Source organism: Tachyglossus aculeatus, chromosome 23, assembly GCF_015852505.1.
Source record: "Tachyglossus aculeatus isolate mTacAcu1 chromosome 23, mTacAcu1.pri, whole genome shotgun sequence".
NCBI lineage: Eukaryota > Metazoa > Chordata > Mammalia > Monotremata > Tachyglossidae > Tachyglossus > Tachyglossus aculeatus.
This window is the reverse complement of record NC_052088.1, coordinates 26,573,394-26,587,834: the sequence shown is the minus strand read 5'-3', so window position 1 is coordinate 26,587,834 and position 14,441 is coordinate 26,573,394. Positions and strand designations below refer to the sequence as shown.

The window sequence follows — 14,441 nt, the reverse complement described above, 5'->3', positions numbered from 1 at the left end:
GAATCGAAAAAGATATTTGAGAAATAGAGCGGCCCACTTCTCCCGTCTTTTATAGACGTGCCAAGAGACTCTTTATGTTTTAAAGTTGCCGATAATAGACAGTTAATGAGAAGAATATTATTAAGTGCACACTGAAGCTAGCTCAGTCACCGTTATCTAGTATTGGGTGAACACATTCCTGGAATGCATGGTAGTAAGTAACGTATTGGGTAGCATATTAAGAGTAGGAGAACAGGATCAACAGAAACTTGAAAAAGGAGCGTACAGCACATACGCATTAAATTCAAGAAGTTTAGTCTGCAAGACAACCAAGAAGGCGTTCCAGGGCTCAACATTTCACTGTCCTTTAATTTTAACACCGGGATAATACTGTGTAGCACTGACACGAGGCATTTCGACCTTTGAATGTGATAGTGCTCCGTTTACACGGTTTCATCAATACTTGTCAGTCTTTGAGCAGTTTCTAAAAAAGGTTGGACTCGGAGACTGACAGTTTTTTAAGTAGGAGAAGACCCAATCTTCATTTCATATTTGATAGCAAGAGTATGACTTGTTGCCTTGAAGCTTTTTGCTTGCCTTGAAGCTTTTTGCTTCTAGCTTGTCCTACACCCTCAAGAAAAGCTAAGTAATGACTAAGTGTAAGACTTTTCTACTTAGTCCCGTACATAAACACTGGGATCCATACTCCTCCGTATCTTAGGTTCATTCGACCTTTTTTAAGAAACACGTATGGTTCCGTACAGAACCTTTAAGCAGAAAGAATTGTATACATTGTATGTCTACCAAAGGGTCACAGATGGTAGAAAGATGTGTCACCCTGAATACTGCGGTATCTTGTGATTCTAAAATTAATCCGTCTAAATCTGTTTAAAGAGTTTTGGCCATCTAATGAGCAATATAAATTATTAATATTTTCATGTTCTTAGGGACATTCACAGCCATAATTTTACCCACACAGCTGTTTGACCCGGTGACATCATGTTTTGCATATTTTTGCATTTTAATGAGATAGTCATTTAAAAGGTTACAAAGAAACCATAACTCATAAGTAATTAAATTATTTACGAGAAGAAGTATGAGAAGGTCTTCTGACATAGGTCACTGTGGGAAGGAAAAAACAGAGATGTTCTGCATCGCACCTGTCTGTTTGGAGGTAGGTGTGAATAGACGCTTTCCTCTTGGACTCGAAAAAGCTTTTTCTTCCTGCAGTGCCTTAACTGCATGTAAACAGTAAAACAGTTGATACTTTTCATCATCAAAGGGGACCGTCATCTAACTCACAAACATACTGTATCTTTGAAAATCTCGTTAACTTAAGGATTTTTTTTAAGAAAACCTGTACAACCGTGACATACAGTGTATCTTTTCCACCCATCCTCAGTTAACCAAGGGAACAAGAAGGCCATTTGGGTGATTGCCCCGTTACCGTACTCTGAGACTTTCTAATACTCTAAAAATGCCTCCAAATAAAGCATAAATCTTGAAGACTACTGTTAATTCACATTGCTCTTCTTCAATCTCCTTGCAGGCCCTTGTCCTAGAGAATTAACTGTAGAACTGCAAGACTACTGATGCTGTTGGCATAAACTTTACAAAGTATTTTACCCTCTTAGAATTCTTTTTTCTTATCTGGAGGATTCAAACACTTGGAGAACTCAGGAGAGACAAAATCCTGGATCAAAGTACTCCAGAAAGATTTTCATTTACTTAAAAAGTGGAGTTTAAATACATAGAAAATGTTTACTGAGATGAGGGCGTCAAAACGACAGTATTTTGAAAGACCTTGGCTGCTGGACAGGTGTGTCCGGTACCATTTGAATTCCGCATTTCAGCAGGAAATGCATTTTGTAGCATCGTCTTCACAACGAGCCAAACTTTTCAGCGAAATTTAAAATGCCTCGAGTGTTTGCTTTAATTGACTGCCACCTAAGTTGAAGAATGCACCCTAAAATACCGCTGTGGGGTTCTCCACGGGAAACTTCGTCCAAATTTTGACAGTTCTGAATGATAGTCCGGGGAAGAGGTTCTTGTTCATGCAAGTCTATGTTTTGAATCACTTACCCAGTGGTGGAGATAGGTTTCCTGACTCTCTCTTACACCTAAGGATTTGCCGTTATCTTTGAAAGGGAATGGCTGCAACTTGTTACTCCTCGATTTTGATTTTACGCATACCAGTTTTTCCATTGAAAAGCTAAAGATGCTGTATTCTCTTATCTTCTCCCCGGCCTTGGACTTTGCACTGCTATTGATTTGATTTCTATAGCTGTAGCAAACACTGAAGCAAAGCAAGCAGTTAAACGTCATGTCTGTATGCATTTTTAAATGTAGAGCTAGGTGCTCCAGCCAGATGAATCCGGTTTACGTACAGCACGTACACGCCTGTGTGCATACATGGACATATATGACACGAATGAGGAAAAAAAAAATTGTATTTGCCTTTTTCGAAAAGTACAGTGTTCTGTTATTATCTATTAAAAGTTAGAAGTACAGCAGGAGACAGTGTGGGTAAGTGCAAAGTGAATGTTTTTAAATAAATAGCACTTGGGTGACCCGGGGTGTCAGTACTGTAGACAAGGGTGTGTGTTTGTCAATATATCCTACATGTTTTACAGACTCCTCGGGGATCTGGGGAAGATACAATTTCACCTTTTCTGTGCCAAAACATTTTAATTATATCTTCTTCCAACTACAGCGGTTCAGTAACCAAGGAGCTGACATTGATGCATGTGTTGATAAAGCTGCAAACATTCAAAATGAGATTAACAAAGATTTTGAGGAAAGGGTGACAGCTAATTTTGCACAGTATTCTGCATCTAATTCAGGGCACTGAAATGATAGAATATTTTATAACTGTTGTGTTATTCAAAAGGACTTTTATGATGCTTTTCTGTCTGTGAATATTTCGGGTGGACGGAAGTACAATCCCGTACAAATTATCCCTAGAATGGGAAGGTAGAACTTTTCTACGGTTACTCCATTATAACCCTACGATTATTTCTGGAAGGGGAGAAACCTTCTGATTTTAATTGTATGTTTATGTAAATCAACCTCCATCCAAAAAACTCTTTACCTTGGTCTAATTTTACTTGGTGGCCAGCTTTCGAAAGGGGAAGAAACACCAAACTCTTCTGTATTCTAAAAGTGCCTGATGTTATTGGTAAAAATGACCAAGATAAGTAAGTAATGTTCAATTTATTTAGGAAAACTGTAGTTTCTCATCCTAAGGTCCTTTCAACACATTTCAGTGTATTTCTTTGCTCTTCTGTTCCTGGCTTGAAGGCAGCTGACAGTCCTCTTTCACTTTTCTTTTTGTTTGTGAAATTTTCTTTTTTTTTTTTATCCACTCACTTCTCCATCTGCTTTCACTTTTGTTTGCTTGTGCCGTCTCTCATCCCAACTTGATAATGAGGAATGCGGTGTGACCCTGACCTCTTGTCAGCCCATGCCTGACCTTCTGACTCCACCATATGACCTTTGACCTTCCCTTTGACAGCTTGATTAATTACCCTGTGTTATGATTTATGAGTAAGTGCTATGTAAAAATAATAGACAACAGGTGGTCCTCTGAAAACTTTCTGTGGCATGTTTTCTTTTCTTGACAAACTTGATGAGCTGTTTTAAGTTGGGAACTCGCTAGGACAATGTGTGCCGCGGTCCCGCTTTTTGACACAGTTGGGCCCAGCGCTGGAATTTTAGGAGCTAAGAGATGAAGTAGAGCGGGGATAAAACTCATATCAAATGGAAGGAGGGTGCGGTTACCAAAATGCACATCGAAAGGAAACCAAAGAAAAGCGAGTCAATGGACGTTTCGGGCCTTTCAGCCTCAGGTCACGTCTTACGACTGCTCAGATAATGGAGGGGGCATTTTTCAACTAGAGCGGCGTCTCCAGCAGTTATGTTTACTTTAATGCTTCACTGGTGACTTCTGATTGGTTGTCATGACCTCATCCCACTGTTGCACCCAAGATATTGCATCAGTGACATATACGTACCCTTCTTGTGAAAAAGATGAGAAATGAACAGAACATACATCTTTCCACAAGATGAATGAACGGAGAGGTATGCCCATTGGAACCGTCGACATTCATTCATTCATTCAATCGGATTTATTGAGCGCTTACTGTGTGCAGAGCACTGTACTAAGCGCTTGGGAAGTACGAGTTTGCAACATATAGAGACGGTCCCTACCCTACAGCGGGCCCACAGTCTAGAAGGCGGAGACAGATTTTGCTTACGGACATGAACCCTTGGGGAGTAATGCTGATTTTGTTGCAAGCAATCTGAATGGAATGCTGAACTTGCAAAATCAGATTGATAAAGCTCAGGAAAATGATCTCTTACAGATCTCTACTTAACGGGCCAAAAAGATCGTCTCCATAGGTCAGAGGATTCCACTTCTACCCCCTGACCTCTCTGGGCACATATGGCAGGCCACATTGGTGGATTAATACGCAGGGCTCAAGGCTTTCACCTCATTATTCATTTAGCCAGCCACAAGAGATTTGAAAAGATTCAGAATTTGCCTCAAATATTTTAGAGTGCCATTGACCTTTCAAATGGTGACTAGCAGGCTAAATTAACTTAGATTACCTTCTAGCATCTGGCATGAAACTTCACCGCGGGGCCAAAGTGCCACCATGCTTTTGACCAGACAACTCCAATTATCTATCCGCTGCCGCATCTTTGTGGCGAGAGCACCGGTGTAGCTATTTCATTTATGGAGCAGAGATTTCTTTTCATTGGTTCTTTGTGCTCACCACCACCTGTCTGCCCTAGGCACCTCGAATCTCAGCAGTTTTCTGCTGAGTGAATGATAAATAAACTTATGTATTAGCGAGTGCATTTATAGGCTTGAAAGTAGAGGTGTCTTGGAGGCCTCCGATATCAATTTAAACCATTGCAAGCACTTGCATCGAATGAAATGCTCTTAGCTTTGCTTTGACTAGCGATAGGCCATGGAGAGGTAGCAATTGAGATCCTGGAGGTTTAGGCCTGAAAAGTCCACTAACGAAATAAGTTAAATACGATGGATTAGGAAATAAAGGCATCTTATCACTATCTCATCTCCTGATCATGCCCTGGTTTAAAGGATGATCTGCTACTAGACTGTACAAACTCATCTGCCCTCAGTCGATTCAATGCACATCTTTTTTCTTCGAGATAACTGCGGTGTGCTGCGTTGGCCCTGTACCGGATAAGTCAGTATCAAACGCTAATAATACAAATAATTGGAGGTGTTAGATGAGCAGCTTCTCATCTTGACAATACATTTCTTAGAAGGAAGTGCTATAAAATTCCAGTTATTGATATAATTCTAATTTTCTAGAAATTTGAATAGCTAAGATACGTTTTTATAGGATATTTTTAGACACGTTACTTCATAATGTGATTTTCGGCACTTCACAGTCACATCAGTTGAAGGGCATCCACGACCTTTCCTCTCTATGTTCCCACCGATGACAATGTAGATACCTGTATCTAAAATAAGAGGCAATTTAAAGAGGGTAGGTGTTCCCATATGACACATGGGCAGAATAGCTAGTGCTGTACTGTTGTCAATAACTTCTTTTGAAACTCTGTATAGGAATTTATGGTAATTTTCGGTCACTGAAATGTTATTTTATGCCTCATTTTATTTTGAATGCTTGATTTCCCTTCGTGTTTCCCACCTAAGCCATGCTGGTATTAAAATGTAACAAAGGTTTATCTCTCAACGGAAGGGGATTCTGCAAACTTGACAAACTGTTAGGCATTTGGAAATAGGGGAACTAGTGATAAAATGAAATCTAACTTTTTATGCAGTATTTTGAACATTATAGGGTGGCAAAATCAGAAGTGGCTTGGTATACTTCAGTGTGATTTCCTACATTCTAACTGAAATATAATTCCAGTTTATAAACACTTCTAGAAACACAGCTTATTGTATTAAATGCCATTATTTGCTTTAGCATATGTAGGCAAGTACCTTCAAAGCAGAAAGACTGTAAGATGACAGAGTGAAAATTTTCAGCTTTTAGAAAACAGATACAGAAGAGGTTTTCTGAAGTTAGTGTTTGGTATCATGAGTTCTTTGTAGAAAATGTCCTCGACTATTGCTTGATTATTATGAGATTAATCTAATCTAAGGCCCCGATGCGTCTAAAAGAGTAAAATATATTCTGAATAATTCAGATGTTTAAAGGGAGACATTTTGTGTTGAAAATCTAATTGATAAAAATCCTTTAATTGATTTACATAGTAGTGATTTTAAAAATAGAATCATTTTTCATCTGTTGATGTGTCAGTGAAAAATTGACATTGTGTCCTTATAAAATTGGACAAATGAGTCATGTAATTTTCGGCTACATAATCAATAACGTAGACAAATTCTACTTCTTTGGTGATTTATGTGTGTCTGTTTTATACTAGTTTAGACTGGACACATAAAGGTTTAATTTCAAACCACTGGTAGAACTATAATAGACCTAAGCCGTTGTTTTTCATTTTTATAGTATAGTAACCCAAGGTTTCAAAAGAGAAAGGCAGAAAGACAAAATGAACACTGAATAAACAGACCCCCCAAAAATTAGATTTTATTTTGTGAGCAAAAGTTATTTTTAATTTTAGTTTCTTATTGAATTTATTTTTTTGTCAAAAGTTCTCCTTTAATGTTCAGTTATGGTTCTAGCTCAGGCTAATAGTTCATATGCCAGTTTATTGATGCTCCTCTTTAGGTTAAATTATTTCAGTTTTTGCAGCTGCCTTCAACTGAAAATATTTCAGCTAATTAGGCAGTGTAGTACATTATGCTTAGCGTCACCATTTTTATTTGAGTATCCTGCTGGGGGATAACTAGATTCCAAAGCATCTGTAAAGAAGAAAAAAACAGAAAAGTTCAGTTCAGGCAGAGGGGAGGGCAGGGACAAACCATGACAGGTGACCACTTATTCATGGTACAGAAGCAAGTAAGGAGGCAATTTTCTTCTTGCCCCACGGTGACCTTTTTTGACTATATTCCTTACACCAAAGACAGTGTACTGAATTGCTTCTATTTCACCCTGTTTAGCAGAGTGCAACAGTGTCCTTTAACTAAATTTGGGTGGGAGGAGAAGTTAGAACAGAAATCTGAGAAGGGCGTGAAAAGTTGTAACAGGCACAGGGAAGAGGGGTAGGAGCTTCCTTTAAATGTGATTTTAATAACTACTCGAGTGTGTCCAACTGTAGAAAATCACCCAGTGACAATCTGTCTACCTGACAGTGGTGACAATGTGTTACAAGATTTCTGAATAGCTATACAGATCGGAATAAAGCCAGGCCAAATAAAGTATCTTTTGTCAGCGTGGCTCTAGCTTACTTTAGTTCAGTAAGGTAGGTAGAGAATTTTTTCTTAATCTTCCCAAACCTTTGCGTGTGGGATACTTTAAAGTATGGAAAAAAGTTTTTCTTTCATCAAAAGGAGTACTTGGTTAAGTTTTTGCTAATAAATGACTGGGTGACATTAATTGGAACTTCATGTGTCTTCTATGCCGTATATACAACATACAAAATTGCTAGTTGCACGTGTACGTGAAACTAGTAATTTTGAACATTGTGTATGCTGTTTGATTGCTACCTGATGAATTAGGAACTTTGAAGCCTAAAATCAAGAAAACTTTTCAACATTAGGGTGGGAGATAAAAAAAAAAAAGTAAAGCTGAATCGCAATTACGTTTTCACACAGTTGAAATAATTTCCAGAACGTCAGCCAATATCAGTCACATTCATTCAGTCGTATTTATTGCGCGCTTACTGTGTCACATACTATACGTCATATGATATCATTTAGTGATGATATCGATTCATTATTTATGCCTGTATTAGCTCTGTGTTTTCGGTGAGCAAAACAAAGGGGCGTGACTGTTTGGAGTCTAGTAATTTTCTTTAATAAGAGCACGTACTGATAAACTTTTGTAAGTTAATACAGGAAATTGTTTAGGATTAATTATACCCAACTGTTTCATTGTTTCATGACATTGTTAAATTTCCCCTTGTTATTCCTGGTAAATGTTAATTTTTGATAAGCTTGGCTGGTCTTCAAAGCCATTATGTTTAAAACATATAGAAAGATAGTGTTTGCTGGGTGCTTTAGAATACAGTTTTTAACATTGAAATTCACAATATTGTGACTTGTGTTTTGTGGACAGCCTACCTTAAAATATGTACCTGCCTGTACAGACAAAGGTTTTTACTTCCTTTCAAACCCAAGAAAATATACTAAAGAACTCTATCAAGTAATTTAGTATGAGATACTAAGTGCATTTGTATCAACTTGAAGGCAACTGCAGGATTAAATCTTAATTTTCTCTTTCGTTTTAAACAGGAGGGGTATGGTGTCATCGTACTCAATCCCAATGAAAATTACATCGAAGTGGAAAAGACAAAAACACAGATACAGTCACCTTCTGATAACTCAGATGAACCTGCCGAGAAAAGAGAAAGAAAGGATAAAACCCCTAAAGAAACAAAGAAGAGGCGTGATTTCTATGAAAAGTATCGTAACCCCCAGAAAGAAAAAGAAACGGTGCAGTTGTATATTAGAGTAAGTAATCTTGCCATTTTATTTTTTCCTTATGAAATATACTTGTTCTGGGTCCGTAGCTATATAACTCATTAAGGTGTTTTGGCTTTTTCTAGAAAGATTACTTTAATTTCAGCTGTACTTTAATGACGAGTATGTGTCATAGGCGTCTTCTCTGGCACTAATCAGTATGTAAAGTCACAAAACACAATATTCTTATTTGCGTGATTTTTCCCGTTGAAAATGGTATTGCTTTGTTGCCCCTGTCTAATTTAGGCAGATATTCTAAAACAATGTTATCGTAATATAACATTCTTCTAGACGGTGAGCCCGTTGTTGGTTTGGGACTGGCTCTATCTGTTGCCGAATTGTACTTTTCTAGCACTTAGTACAGCGCTCTGCACACAGTAAGTGCTCCATGCCAGGTTAAGCAGCGTGGCTCAGTGGAAAGAGCCCGGGCTTTGGATTCAGAGGTCATGGGTTCGAATCCCAACTCCGCCAATTGTCAGCCGTGTGATTTTGGGCAAGTCACTTAACTTCTCTGGGCCTCAGTTCCCTCATCTGCAAAGTGGGGATTAAGACTGTGAGCCCCCACGTGGGACAACCCGATCACCTTGTAACCTCCCCAGTGCTTAGAACAGTGCTTGGCACATAGTAAGTGCTTAACAAATGCTGTTTGATTGCTACCTGATGAATTAGGAACTTTGAAGCCTAAAATCAAGAAATTATTATTATTATTATAAGTGAGGAATTACTGAAGAAGAATAACACATGGTTCAGGCTTTGAGGTGCTTACAATCTCTTCCTAATTGTAGGTTCAAACTATAGACGGTACTATTTTCATCATTTTTTCAGTGAGAAAACTAAGGTAGCTGAGAAACAGCGTTACCTGATAGACCACAGGCCTGAGAGCCAGAAGGTCCCGGGTTCTAATCCTCACTCCGCCACTTTCATTCGTTCATTCATTCATTCAGCCGTATTTATTAAGTGCTTATCGTGTGCAGAGCACTGCTCGGGGTGTACTTCCCAAGTGCTTAGTACAGCGCTCTGCACACAGTAAGCGCTCAATAAATACGATTGGATGAATGAATGAAAGTGCAGCACAACAATAAACAGTGACAATCCCTGCCCGCAACGAGCTCACGGTCCAGAGCGGAGGAGGCAGACATCAACACAAATAAATAAAATCAGAGATAGATGCGTAAGTGTTGTGGGGCTGGGAGGGTGGGGCGAAGAGCAAAGGGAGCGAGTCAGACGGACGCAGAAGAGTGTGGAAAAATGGGGCTCCTCTTGGAGGAGATGGGCCTTCAATAAGGCTTTGAAGAGGAATTATCTGTCGGATTTGAGGAGGGAGGGCTTTCCAGGCCAGAGGCAGTACACCTGTCTGTTGGACAACTCACTTAAATTCTCAGTTACTCATTTACCTCATCTGTAAAATGGGGATTAAGCACTGTCGGTCCCATGTGGAACAGGGACTGTGTCCAACCTGATAAGCTTCTATCTACACCAGCAGTTAGTACAATGCCTGGCGTATAGTAAGCGCTTAACAAATGCCATAAAAAAGGGAAATTAACTCCCCAGATGCTCTTAAATTCATTCATTGTCATTCAATCGTATTTATTGAGCGCTTACTGTATGCAGAGCACTGTACTAAGCGCTTGGGAAGTCCAAGTTGGCAACATATAGAGACGGTCCCTACCCAATAGTGGGCTCACAGTCTAGAAGGAGGAGACAGAGAACTAAACAAAACATATTAACAAAATAACATAAATAGGGTAAATATGTACAAATAAAATAAATAAATAGAGTAATAAATATGTACAAACATATATACAGGTGCTGTGGGGAGGGGAAGGAGGTAAGACGGGGGAATGGGGAGGGGGAGGAGGGGGTTTGGGAAATCTAGTGCTGTAATTTGAGGTCGATTTTTTTTTTTATTTCTTTTTTGGATTCAGTTCGCCAATGAACTGGGATTTCAAAATCTTGAAAAATATGAATTAGTTTTCCTGTATAGTAAATGGTGGTTCCAGAGCCTTTTTTAAAATGGGTAAATGAATGGAAGAGACGTCAAGTATTTATCAGAGATGGGATTTCTTTCTAATAGTTCATATTCACAAATTTGGCCAAACAAGTAGATGGAAATAAAAGAGACTGTGTTACAATAAACTGAAGAGTCTGTTTAAAAGCAGTTCATATGTGGAAGGACGTGACTTAAATAATGCCTCAAGAATCTATCGGTTTATCCATCAGTGATATTCGTTGAGCCTTAACTGTGTGCAGGGCACTGTATTGATCACTTGGGAGAATACAACTGACTTGGTAGACACATGTCTTAGAGAAGCAGCGTGGCTCAGTGGAAAGACCATGGGCTTTGGAGTCAGAGGTCATGGGTTCAAATCCCGGCTTCTCCAGTTGTCGCCGTTTGACTTTGGGCAAGTCACTTCACTTCTCTGGGCCTCAGTGACCTCATCTGTAAAATGGGGATTAAGACTGTGAGCCCCCCCGTGGGACAACCTGATCACCTTGTAACCTTCCCAGCGCTTAGAACAGTGCTTTGCACATAGTAAGCGCTTAATAAACGCCATCATCATCATTATTATTATTATGTCTTTGCCCACAAGGAGCTTCCGAGTGTTGAGGGGAAGACGACATAAAAATAAATTACAGCTATCTACCTAAGCGATGTAGGGCTGAGGATGGAGTGAAGTCCTTAAAGGGTACCGATCCAAGTTCAAAGGTGATGCAGAAGGGGGACAGAGTAGGGGAAATGAGAACTTAATCATGAGATGTGATTTTAATAAGGTTTTGAAGGTAGGAGAGTGATCATCTGTTGGATATGAAAAGGGAGGGCATCACAGACACTGGTTGTGGGCGAGAGATCGGCAGAAAAACTGCTGAGATTGAAGTTCATTGAGTATGTTGACGCTAGAGGAGCGAAGAATTGAATGAATTCTTCAATTCAGTTCTTCAATTCGTTGAATTGAATGAATGAATGAACGATTGAATGAATGAATGAAGAGAGTGGGCTGGGTTGTAGGAATTTGGTGAAGTAAGGTAGGAGGGGGCGAGGTGATTGAGTGCTTTAAACCTGATGGTAAGGAGTTTCTGCCTGATGCATTCATTCATTCAGTCATCTTTATTGAGCGCTTACTGTGTGCACAGCACTGTACTAAACGCTGGGGAAGCACAGGTTAGCAACATATAGAGACGGTCCCTACCCAACAACGGGCTTACAGTCTAGAAGGGGGAGACAGACAACCAAACAAAACATGGTGTCAAGTCATCAGAATAAATAGAAATAAAGCTAGATAGATGCACATCATTAACAACAAAATCAATAGAATAGTAAATATGTACAAGTCAAATAAATAGAGTAATAAATCCATAGGAACATATATACAGATGCTGTGGGGAGGGGAAGGAGGTAGGGCGGGTGGGATGGGGAGGAGGAGAGGGAAAAGGGGGCTCAGTGTGGGAAGGCCTCCTGGAGGAGGTGAGCTCTCAGTAGGGCTTTGAAGGGAGGAAGAGAGCTAGCTTGGCAGATGTGCGGAGGGAGGGCATCCCGGGCCAGGGGGAGGACGTGGACCGTGGGTCGACGGCGGGACAGGCGAGAATGAGGTACGGTGATGCCGAGATGGACGGGCAGCTGCTGGGAATTCTCAAGGAGTGGGGAAACATTGACTGAATGGTTTTGTAGAAAAATGATCCGGCAGCAGAGTGGGGAGAGAGCAGGGAAGGAGGCCAGTAAGGAGACTGATTCAAGGGTGAAGAAGATAAGTGCTTGGATTAATGTGGTAGCCTCCATTCATTCAGTCGTATTTATTGAACGTTTACTGTGTGCAGAACACTATCTTAAGCAGTCGGGAGAGTACGATGCAACAATAAACAGACACATTCCCTGCCCACAATGAGCTTGAGCCCCCTCCTTCCTCTCCTCCTCCTCTCCCTCCCCATCGCTCCCACTCTACCTCCTTCCCCTCCCCACAGCACCTGTATATGTGTTTGCACAGATTTATTACTCTATTTATTTGACTTGTACATATTTACTATTCTATTTATTTTATTTTGTTCATATGTTTTGTTGTGTTGTCTGTCTCCCCCTTCTAGACTGTGAGCCCGCTGTTGGGTAGGGACCGACTCTATATGTCTCCAACTTGTACTTCCCAAGCACTTAGTCCAGTGCTCTGCACACAGTAAGCGCTCAAGAAATACGATTGAATGAATAGAGCAGGGGAGACAGATATTAATATAAATAAGTAAATTACAGTTATGTACATAAGTAGCAGTGTGGTTCAGTGGAAAGAGCCTGGGCTTTGGAGTCAGAGGTCATGGGTTCAAATCCCGGCTCTGGCAATTGTCAGCTGTGTGACTTTGGGCAAGTCACTTGACTTCTCTGGGCCTCCGTTCGGTCCCTCATCTGTAAAATGGGGATGAAGACTGTGAGCCCCCCGTGGGACAACCCGATCACCTTGTAACCTCCCCAGTGCTTAGAACAGTGCTTTGCACATAGTAAGCACTTAATAAATGCCATTATTATTATTATTCTCTGGGCCTCCGTTCGTTCCCTCATCTGTAAAATGGGGATGAAGACTGTAAGGCCTGTTTAGTCAGGGGGAAAGGGGGGTTTTGTCAGGTGAGACCTCCTGGAGGAGGTGTGCCTTCAATAAGGCTCTGAAGGAGGAGGAGAGTAATTAATTGTCTGTTGGAGTTGTGGAGGGAGGATGTTCCAGGCCAGAGGTAAGACGTGGGTGAGGGGTTGGCGGTGAGATAGGCGAGATCGAGGCCCAGTGAGAAGGTTAGCATTAGTGGAGCCAAGTGTGCTAATAATGATGGCATTTATTAAGTGCTTACTATGTGCAAAGCACTGTTCTAAGCGCTGGGGAGGTTACAAGGTGATCAGATTGTCCCACGGGGGGCTCACAGTCTTCATCCCTATTTTACAGGTGAGGTCACTGAGACCCAGAGAAGTGAAGCGACTTGCCCAAATAATGATAATCATAATAATGGCATTTATTAAGCGCTTGCTATGTGCAAAGCACTGTTCTAAGCGCTGGGGAGATTACAAGGTGATTGGGTTGTCCCACATGGGACTTGCCCTAATAATAATAATAATAATAATAATGGCATTTATTAAGGGCTTACTATGTGCAAAGCACTGTTCTAAGCGCCGGGGAGATTACAAGGTGATCGGGTTGTCCCACATGGGGCTCACAGTCTTAATCCCCATTTGACAGATGAGGTAACTGAGGCCCAGAGAAGTGAAGTGACTTGCCCAGAGTCACACAGCTGACAATTGGCGGAGCCGGGATCCGAACCCATGACCTCTGACTCCAAAGCCCGGGCTCTTTCCACTGAGCCACGCCGCTTCTCGAAGTCACCCAGAGGACGAGCGGCGGAGGCGGGGATAGGGGGCAAGGTGAGGGAGTGCTTTAAAGCCAATGGTGAGGAGTTTTTGTGTGATGCGGGAGGTGGATGGGCAAACCACCGGAGTTTCTGGAGGAGGGGGGAACACGGTCTGAACGGTTTTGAAGGAAAATGATTCGGGCAACTACACCAGTATGGACCGTAGTGGGGAGACGCAGGAGGCGGGGAGGTCCTCAAGGAGGCTGCTTCATTCAATCAATCATATTTATTGAGCGCTTACTGTGTGCAGAGCACTGTACTAAGCACTTGGGAAGTCCAAGTTGGCAACATCTAGAGACGGTCCCTACCCAATAGCGGGCTCACAGTCTAGAAGGGGGAGACAGAGAACAAAACCAAACGTATTAACAAAATCAATCAATCAATCAATCATTCGTATTTATTGAGGGCTTATTGTGTGCAGGCTGATGCAGTCATCCAGGTGGGTTAGGATGAGTGATTGTAGTAATGTGGTAGCAGTTTGGATGGAGAGAAAAGGGTAGAT

General features: G+C 41.0%; 1 protein-coding gene across 2 annotated transcripts in view; it reads left to right on the top strand.

Annotated features, from left to right (window-relative positions):
- The window catches only part of FAM172A (family with sequence similarity 172 member A), a 445,054-nt gene that overhangs the window by 185,284 nt on the left and 245,329 nt on the right, over positions 1-14,441 (top strand). For both annotated transcript variants that reach the window (XM_038765425.1, XM_038765426.1), the window contains exon 7: positions 8,339-8,557. In XM_038765425.1, coding sequence (XP_038621353.1) covers positions 8,339-8,557 — 219 coding nt within the window. The remainder of the gene's footprint in view (positions 1-8,338; positions 8,558-14,441) is intronic.